The 10,600-nt window shown below is 37.2% G+C and overlaps 1 protein-coding gene across 1 annotated transcript in view; it reads right to left on the bottom strand.

Moving 5' to 3' along the window:
- Positions 1-7,015: 7,015 nt before the first annotated feature.
- The window catches only part of LOC126483651 (mitochondrial uncoupling protein 2-like), a 44,608-nt gene continuing 41,023 nt past the window's right edge, over positions 7,016-10,600 (bottom strand). Inside the window, exon 9 of the mRNA XM_050106711.1 lies at positions 7,016-10,392. Within this exon, the coding sequence (XP_049962668.1) occupies positions 10,281-10,392 (112 nt within the window). The 3' untranslated portion in view covers positions 7,016-10,280. The remainder of the gene's footprint in view (positions 10,393-10,600) is intronic.

The raw sequence follows: 10,600 nt of genomic DNA, 5'->3' as shown, positions 1-10,600 counted from the left end.
GCCCACCTCATAGAGGAGCGCTTTGCGTGGAGGAATGTCAACAAGGACTGCCAGCAATGGGCATGCTTCTGCGATGCGTGCCAATGCTGCAAAATAGACAAGCACACTTCACCCCCGCTCGGCACCTTTTCAATCCTTCCTGGGCGTTTCCAGCATATTCATGTTGACATTGTCAGCCCTCTCCCCCCCCTCTAACGGCTTTCGTTATGTTCTCTTGTCTATCAAGCAAACAACTTGCTGGGTTGCCTCCCCAATATTATGGCAGAAACTGTTGCTCGAGCTTTTGTCAAGTCATGGGTATCAAGTTTCGGATGTCCAGCTGTTATCACAACTGACCAGGGCCCTGTTCAACGAGGTTTGTAACATTTGCGGCATCCGGCACATCCATACCACAGCATATCACCCGCAAAGTAACAGGCTAGTTGAGTGCAGGCACCGCACTTTCAGGGCGGCTCTTCGATGCCAAGACTCTCTATGGATGGAGGCCCTTCCCCTTGTGCTGCTCGGCATTCATGCGATCTATAAGGAAGACCTTAGGGGCACTTTAGCCAAGTACGTATACGGCCAGAACATTGTTCTCCCTGGATGAACTTGTGAGCCCTTCTGCTTCTCTCCCTCAGTATGACTTACCTTCCTTCGTGGACCACATCAGACGCCACTTCATCAACCTCCATATCCCTCTGCCCGCCAGCCACTCCCACCCTAAGGTTCATGTCCTGAAATCTCTGTACAATTGCGAGTACGTCATGCTCAGAGGTGACACTGTCCGTGCTCCCCTCCAACCTCCATATACCGGCCCCTACCAAGTTCTCCGGCGCTCAGCCTACACCTATGACATCCAGATGAAAGATTCAGCTGTCACAGTCCCTCTCAACAGACTTAAGCCTGCTCATGTCGAGCCTTCTTCTACCCCCCTTCAGGCCACAACCACGCCACTCACTGTCGTGGCTTACGACACCCCGACCACTCCCTCCACACACTTGGTCGAGTGACTTCCAGCTCAAATCATGACATGAAGCTCACCTCCGACCTCGCCCTCTACTCCGGTCTCACGCACTCCGTCGAGTGACCACATGCTCCCCACGTTGAGCTTACCTACGATCATGCCCTCACCGTCAGGCCCTTCGCCGGTGCCTTTGACCTCTCCACTGTCACCTGCCTTGCCCTGTCGAGGTTTCTCTCCCCCCCCCCCCCCCCCAATCTTGAACGTGCCCTCGCTCGAGGTGTTTGTGCCTGTCCCTCCGGACATAATCCACAACATCTCAATAATACTGCACGATGATACACTATCCATCGTGTATTTCTCTTCATCCAGTGCTCATGACACAACCTCCGCCATTCCCTGCCACCTGGTGAAATGTGTTTCCCTTCCGTCCAACGTCAACCTGGACATGCTTCATGTGTTTGCCACGCCCACCAGAGACATCGTTGTCGTTGCTCCGTTCCACCCGCAAACCACCGGCCTACCTGTTGCCGCATGACCAGCACGTCCTCCAGTATGACGCCCGGCTCACTTCAATGACTTCCAGGTTTGGTGATCGGACCTTCCTTCATGACATCTACCCACACAGCTCCCCGACGATGCTGTCGAGCTGACCATGGTCCGGCTCCTACGGACCAGCCCTGCCGATGCCATAGTCACCCATCACCGGCCCCCCGGCCTCTCAATAGTACTCCGTACTGCGGGGGGGGGGGGGACTATGCGGCGCCAATGAGGTCGACACCAGCATCGATCTGAGTATCATCTTTGTTGAACTAAGCTAAGATTGTCTTTGAGCAGTTCTGCCATGTCAGTTCTTTGTGAGCCTTGCTTTTGTTTAGGTGAATAAATGAACTACTGCAAAATGGGAGTGTTGTTTGGTGTAACCAAGCCGAACTTCTCCCTCAAATGTTTAAAAAAAAAATAGTTGGCGACAGTGAGAATACATAGCCTGTGGCTGTTCTTATTGTGAATTTGGAATGTGAAGTGTGTGTACATAAGAAATATTACAATGTAGAGATATTTTTTGAGTTGTTCATTGGTACCTGGAAAATACAGCGTGGGATAAGGGAACCTTGGTACAAAACTTTGGAGTGGACTGCAGAATTGTAATCAATCATTTATTATTGATGAAATTCAAAAATTGGATATGTAGCATCAGTTGCATTGGGTATCAGAATTTAGATTTTTATTGGACTTGGGCATAGAAAATGCTACACTTTGCAGTGAGCATAGTTCCTCCACAATGGCATGCTTGAAGAGGCCTCAACAGCAGGCAACATGTGTAAACAAAGCGACATGTGAAGAGTCCTACGTGATGTGGCAGTTTCTCTGCTGCCACTTTAGCCTGCACCCTGTTGTCTTTTTAACAAGGATTTGCACTACCAAATTTGATAAAAAGACAAATGCAAGTAATTATAAAACACATAGCATGTCACTGGCAGTAGTTCACTGCATGTTGGCAGACAAGCAAGTGCAAGTGGGTTGCAAATGAAGTAAATATAATTATAGTGACACTAGTGACTACTGCAGTGGAAAATTACATCTCAAAGTTAACTTTCTCTACACAGATGATTGAAAACTCAGTTAACTCCATCAACAAAATAAATTGCACTAATAAATGCAAATAAATAAATAGCACTAAATAAACACTTCTGCTAAGAAACATGTAAGAATACCAGTAATCTAAATGATATGTACAAACAGTTTACAAACTGATAGCTGCTGCTGCTGACCTCCACTCTGCCTCCACCCCTTAAAATTTTCGAAATATTTGCTTATTTAATCACTAAAATTAATTTTCACACAGTATTAAATCAATCTTTATTTTTAACTTTGAATACAGCTAATGATTTACCCTGGACATTAGATTTCCTGCAATTTTTGTTCAACAAATCATACCAAAAATATCACAATTAGGAGAAATTTTAACATGGTGCAGCAATTAAACTGCATATTTTTTTAGTACGCTATGGTAAATATGAGAATCACCAAATACAGCACTTTAGCCTCACAAGTACATAAATCAACGTAGCACCCACTTGGTCTGATCCTTTCGGCCAATGACAGCATAGGACATGTGATGTCATGCTGATGTGTTTCTGGTGTAAAACATAATACTAAGAATGTTTATTTCAATATTTAGTCAATATTATTTTTAATATTTTGTGAATACAATTTGTAGTGACTGTGTGATATGTTAGATAGACTGGAGTCTAATTTATGATGAAAGCTGATCAGGCACCGTGTTGTTTTATGTGTTGGCAAAAGTAACGCTTAACAATTAAGAAAAGGACAGATTCCTACTCACCATAAAGATGAAATGTTGAGTTGTAGACAGGAACAACAGAAAGCCCGTTACACAATAAACTTCCAGCCAAAGCCATCTTCAGAAAAGAAAGGCAAACACATGCACATTCACACAAGCTGGCGTACCTCACACTTACACGACCACTTCCTGGCCATTATAGCCAGACTAAAGTGGCCAGAGATAGCAGCTGTGTGACTGTGAGATATGCCTGCTTGTGTGAATGTCTGTGTTTTCCTTTCTTTTCTGAAGATGGCTCTGACCAAAAGCTTACTGTGTAACAGTCTTTTTGTTGTGCCTCTCTGCAACTCAACAAATCATCTTTATAATGAGCAGCAATCTATCCTTTTCATAATTGTTGGCTGTCCATCCTGGGCTTTCCATCATTTCAAAAGTAAAGTTTTTCATATTTATATTTGCAGACTATGAAAATAAGTAGTTTGACTGACACATCACATTAAAGACCTCACAAAGAGACATCATTGTTATGTATGACAGGATGTACAAAACTATCAGGCAATGGCATGCCTACAACTAAAACCATTGCTAAAATGGAGATTGGTGGAAGTTGTAGGGATTTTTGTTTGATAATACATGTAGATACATAATTTCTTACAGGAAATCAATTGTCATTTAACACAACTGTCAGCATTTAGGAAAAAATCGGACTCCAGTTTCAGCATTCAATAACTATCGGTTACCAAAATTAGTGTACTGCCACTCTCAGATTTTGGCATTTTTACATGGGGGGTGGAAAATACCAAATTCTATGCTGTGTTGTAAAAATTGCAGGTTTTGTGTTATTCTTTGCTTTATTGTGTATGCAAAATTTTCATGCCCATAGCTATAATTAAGTAGTGTATTATCTGTTATGTAAAAGAAAGTAACTGTCAGGAATACCCATTCTTACCTGTGACAGTGAAGTGTTACTCTGTAAAATAAGTACTTTTCTTTCAAGTCAAGACAAAACAGGGTTTGAAGTAGTAATAAAGTAATGGTGAGGTTTATGAAGTAATGATGTAGTTACCAGTGAAGTAATAACAAAGAAAGTTGGTTATTATGTACATAAACATGATGTATATGTGGATAAAGAAGTATTCACTATAATGAACAAGTAGCTAAGTACTCAGGAACAACCTTTGTTTCTTTGTGTAAAAATTGTGTATTCAGGTTGTTGTTTCCAAAACTGTAGTGATAAGCCAAATAATCTACAAATATTCTTAAAAGTATGAAAGTGGTATAATGAATATGAAACAGTTTACAGCTAATGACTTATACTGCCATGGATCACTTCTTAAAATTTTATTGTGCTTGCCTCATCTGCAATGTCAATTTGTCCTTATATTTTTGTGCTGTTGATTCCATATCCAAATTTACTTTGAAAGTTTTATCTAATCTATGTGTAGTCAGTGTGATAAAAAAGAATATAGATAATAATAAGGAATGAGGATAGCCATAGCTGAATTGAGGTGCCAATAGGCACATAAACAAGACAGAGAACTTCACCAGTGTATCAGCTTGATTGAGGTGAGCGTTGTGCTGTAGGGTAGGGGAAGTATGGCAGACAGTTTCGAGGGAGGCAGCACATGCATGGAATAAGAATGCGGCAACAGAAAGTTAGTTTGATTTGCAGCCAGGTGGAGTAGTGTGCAGTGCATGAAGATGTGGGGGAGTTGATGAGGAGGGTGATATACAACAGAGGAAGATGGAGACTGTGGAGAAGTAGTTTTGTGTGTGTGTGTGTGTGTGTGTGTGTGTGTGTGTGTGTGTGCAGGATAAGTGAAGTTAGGGTCACTGAACAGGGTTGGAGGTGGGTATGGGGTAGGGGCTAGCAGAGATTGAGGCCTGGAGGATTATAGGATCGAAGGATGTGTTTTGAAGACAACTCCCATCTGTGTTATTTATAGAAACCAGTGTTGTGAGAAAGGACCAGATGCCATGGATTCTGACACAGCCATTGTGCTCAAAATGTGTTCTGCACAGTGGCAGTGTAAGGGATCACCACTTTTTCAAATGTAAAATGTTTATAGAGTTTTGATGTGATATGTTTTACACTATATGCTTTGGGATTTGTAAACATATAAATGGAATATAAATAAAATAGTTTTCTGCATCAGTTTCTTATTTATTTCCCTACTAGGCACTTCGATGCTTCACATAATTATCTTCAGGTGTAGAATTGTTTAGTTACATAGTCATTGTTGCTGAAGAGCACAGATGCCTTTCCACAGCAGAAGACCAAGTGCAAGGCAGGTTATGTTGCATCTTTCAAAGAGAAGTATAACCAAAATAAGGCTGCATACTGCTGCTTGTTGCATGTGCTCTCCACTGTACATTTTGTTACACTGCCACAGTGACAATGAATAATGTACAGTGGACAGCACATCCAACAAGCAGCAGTATGCATTCATTTTTTGACTCAGCTTCCCTTCAAGAGGTGCTTTGCACTTTGTTTCCTGCTGTGGAAAGGCATCTGCGCTCTTTGCTAACATCAACTATGAAATTAAACAATTCTCCACCTGATATTGATGGTGTGGACCATCAAAATAGATAGAGCCAAAATAAGTGACCAAAGAAAAAAACATTTTATTTATATTTATCTACAGTTGCAACCTTAATGATGCCGTCCTTTATGGGTGAAATATTCCTATGATGAGAATGTCTTTTTACTTTTCTTCATTTTGTTAACTGTATGAAATTTAATAGCGTTTTGTATAGTATGTTATACTCTGACTTTTAGAGTTCTGCTCGAGCAAAGTTCATGGAGTCAGTAGCCTCTATTCAGAGAAATTGGCTCCCATGCATTTAAATTAGAGTCCTTGAAATCTTTACAAATAGCTGACCTACTATGTAAAGGTAACAATGAAATGTCTCACTGGCAAGCTGATTTTCCCTAAACTGTTCCTTGACAATACATGTACTTTACCTGGAATTTAACTTCAACAGGATCTATTTCATTTTTTAGAATGTTTAAACACCTCTGTCAATATTATGGAAAGGACATATTGCTATTCACTGTAGAGATGGCACAACAAAAAGACTGTTACACATTGAAGTTTTGGCCAAAGCCTTCTTCAGAAAAGAAAACACACACATTCACACAAGTAGGGACACCTCATGCACAAGTGACCTCCCGCCACTGGACTTTCCATTGTTTAAACACCTCTAAGTTCTTTCTACTAGATAAGAAATCGAAACAATCTTAAGGGCAGTTAAGGTCAGTAATCTTACACAACCTTTGACCATCATCATCATTGAAGGTATTTTGGGTTTACGAAAAACTTGTCTATAGGTGTTACATCATGGCCTTAAAAGATTATTGGGAACAAGTCTCTTTCTACAGATTAAATTTATACTGTAAGTTAAGTAACATAGAAATGAAACTGAATTCTTATTTTACCTCTTCAGTCACACTTCACTGATCTATAATAGCATATAGCTGTATGCCAACATTCTGTGCAGTACGCTTCAGATATAATAGCTTCTCATGTAGAGGCCTATGTGTAACATGGATTTCCAGTTCATTTGATCAGATCCTCTTTCCCAGTTTTTAAATATCTTATAAGTATTTAGATAAATTCTCTATCCTTGTCCATTCACTGTTTGATATTAAAAAAAACCTATATGTCAGTCACACGAGTAAATTGACCTAGTCATATGGTAAATTACACACGTATTTAATGAATTTTTCTAATGAAAGCAGCAACAAAGTGTAACCACATTACAGATATCATTTCTCTCACTTTTATTATAATTTTAAAACAGTACAAAATTGTAAACCACGTCATGAGTCGTAGTAATTTTCACAATAATTTCTATTCCAATATTTGTTACTTTATGAATAGTTTCTTATAGTGACCTGTACAAAAATATATCTACTTTATTGCATTAATTGCCTGAGCATTGCAGATCACTGTCAAACTATTTTTATAGATTGTACAATTTGGTACCATGTATGTGGCAAGGCCATGATAAATAAAGACCAGCACTAATCATCCACATTTATTAATTTCTTTAGTACAGCACTAAATTTCAGTAATTACAGTTCTTTCAGCATTCTGCAGCTAATATGTTAACATTCAATTCTAGTGTATTCTTTTTTTAAATATCCACATTTTTTGACCAAATATCTCTACTGAACCAGAACCACTGGCAGAACACAGTTTACAATAAACACATTGATAGGAAGAACTACTTTTAAAAAAATTCCCATGTTTTCCAATAAATTACAGATAAAAATAACATGCATTTCAAAAAGCCTGGAATGATTATGTTCAATCTGTGTAAAATGACATGACTTCCGATTTTTTTCTGATCACTTGATATGCTCTGAGTTGCATTTCATTTGTGATGCAATCAATTTCAAAGAACATAGCTGCTAAGAAAAATGAGCAAAACCTATTAAAAAAATGCATGATGAATTTCAGTGCATACTGCAGCTTCTCATTTCAAAACAGGCACCACAAAGGAACAGAATGTTTACAGTGTACACATTACAAGACAGAAGCTATACTTATAAACTACAAATATATCTCATCACTTGGCACATTTACAAAAGCAATTCTGAAAGCAAATTTGCGATTGGGTAACTATGGTATTTTTCTGATCCTAAAAGAGTGCAAGAATGTTTTTAAGCAGCTTCAAACAGTAGAAAGTCTGTGAAACAGCAGTTGCTTACTTCAGTACTGAAAAATTACACATGAAACAGAATTCTTTAGCCTTTTTTGTTTACAAATGTAGTAATGCAATGGACATGTTTGTTGAAAATGACTTACAAAAATATTTGAAATTGATGAAAAAGAGACTTTTGAAAATATAAAAATAAGTTTATTCACAATTCACTAATAACAGAAAAAAACATACTGAGCCAGTTCACTAATGGAACAAACAAATTACAAATATTTATATACAAAAAAATTGATAAAAACAGATGTTATACCTATAATTCACACATTTAGATACAGCTGCTTTAATACAGTGCTAAACTAGTTATTAAGATCACAGTATATGATAAATAGTATCTAAAAATATATACAATTGGCACCTCAACTTCTCCTTATGCCAGATCTACATTTGTTGTGTGACTTTCCAGCTGGATTTCTAAGCTCAAGAATATAATTTATAGGTTAGGGCTTTTTAGATATACCGTCAGCATCCATGAAAGGGTGAATGCCTTAAATTATTAAGCTATTTAATACAATAAAAGTGTTATGACATGTTCTATAGTTGTGGTTCTTTTCAAAACTGCTCTGCTGTCAGCAGATATGGTTGTGTATTGTATGTGTGATGAATAGTTTGTGCGTTAGGTTTCCTTTTATTTGTCAGCAGCAAGTAACTTTCAAAACATAGTTTAAGAAAAAATTCCTTCTGCTTTTTTCTGTTGTAGCAATCAAGACCATAGGACAACAGAAGTATATGTACTTACAAACATCAGAATAATCTCAATGATGTTTGAAAATTGGACCTGTGTAATCCACTTGCTGTATCCAAGGATGCATTTAATTTGATTTTAATTACTATACAAAAAACTATGTATAAACAACTGCATTCAATGAATGGAGAATCTAGATTAAATGAACTAATTGTTGGCCCATAGTTTCATTTGTAAATGAATGGGCAAAACGGTATCCAAAAATATACTTCTTTTCAATATTTATTCTCATTGTTTTGGCTGTTGTTAACCACTGTACCAATATAATTATGTAGTTCATCAGTTGCAAAATAGGCATTATGCATTTTGAAGGAGATAGACGACTGCTTCTCATTCTTAAAGTCAAAGCCATTGAGAACAATTAATTCCCAATTTTGATTCTACATGTTAAGCTGCACCAGATTGCCTCTAAGATGACACTATTATTTTAAAATAATGACAGTATTAAACAATCGGGTTTCTTAGCATAGCCATTATCAATAGAAACGGTGATGCTTGGAACCGTGCAGTACTAGAAGTTGCCACAAATTGTGTTTCTCACTTCGTTCAGTCATGTTAAAGGAAAAAGAGATAACTGTGAATGCTGAACACATTTATGCTTTTCAATGATTTTGTTTCGTGAAATGTAACAGAATGAATACACAGCAGTCTTCAATGTTATTAGTTTACAAATACACTATTCTTTAATTTCGTAAGTAGTAATGGAAAATTACAAAATGCTGACTTGTGATACACCTGGACATATGACAGCAGAGCAAAAACTAATATAACTAGCACAAAATATTTTTTATACTGTTGATATTTGACTTGTGCAGAAGTAAACTTAGTCTTGTTCTTATAAAGAAGTGAATAACTCAATAAAAAAATTTTAATTACATAAAATATATAATAAATATGATATACAAATAATAAGCACAAATCTGTGAAAGAACACTATCTAAAAAGCCCTCCTTCAACTAAAATTTCAGAGAACAGTCAATCTACTAAATAATATTAAGTCACAATAATTTTACCAGCATCTCTGTCAATCAGTACTGCTTGTACAATAAGCCAATCAAGCAATGAACGAAACATTTTTTAGCATTTTTGATCAGTGATAATCAGAAAATGGTGTAAGCAGAAGCCTCCACTGCAATTTCAAATTATTTTCAAGAAAATTTGCTATGGCTTGCAATGTACTTATGAAATTTGATTAATGCAATATAACCTCTTCTAATTTTAATACATGCAAAATTTTGTAAGCTGATATCTCCATTTTCCTAACAAAAAGTGCTTCATAATATACCTACAAACAATACAGACACTCTAAAATGAATTTCTCACTTACATTATCATGCAATAAAACCTGCTGCTTAATTTAGTTTCTGTGCAATATGGTACAGTATCGATTAGTTGCTGGAAAAATGATTGCAATAGTAGAGTTGAAAAATTAATATACCAGACACCTAGTACACAGAATACACAATACTACCTCAGTAATAAATACTGCATTTAATAAATTCTAACGTAATTGTTAACATTTTTCTATGAGAAAAGAAAATTTTGATGTAAGTCTTCTGAAATTAGTCATCCTTATCAAGATGATGAGCGCTGAGCACCATCTTCTTCATTTGCTCATACGTAATCCACAATACTATATTCCAGCTTACCAGACGACAAAAGGATGGCATAAATCTGAAATAAAATATCATCATGAAAAAATAACAACAGATTATAAATTTATTCTTTCCTAAAGACAATTTATGTTTCTTTCAATTCACCAGAAATTTAGATGAGTACGACTCTTTGCAACAAATAATATTCTTACACAAGTTCAGTGATTTGGCATCAACAAGTGGTGGATTCCAAATAGGATGCCCTTTGTTCCTGTTCATAAAATATA

Source organism: Schistocerca serialis, chromosome 6 (assembly GCF_023864345.2).
Source record: "Schistocerca serialis cubense isolate TAMUIC-IGC-003099 chromosome 6, iqSchSeri2.2, whole genome shotgun sequence".
Lineage (NCBI taxonomy): Eukaryota > Metazoa > Arthropoda > Insecta > Orthoptera > Acrididae > Schistocerca > Schistocerca serialis.
Note: the sequence above shows the minus strand (reverse complement) of the source record. Positions and strands in the feature narration are given on the sequence as shown.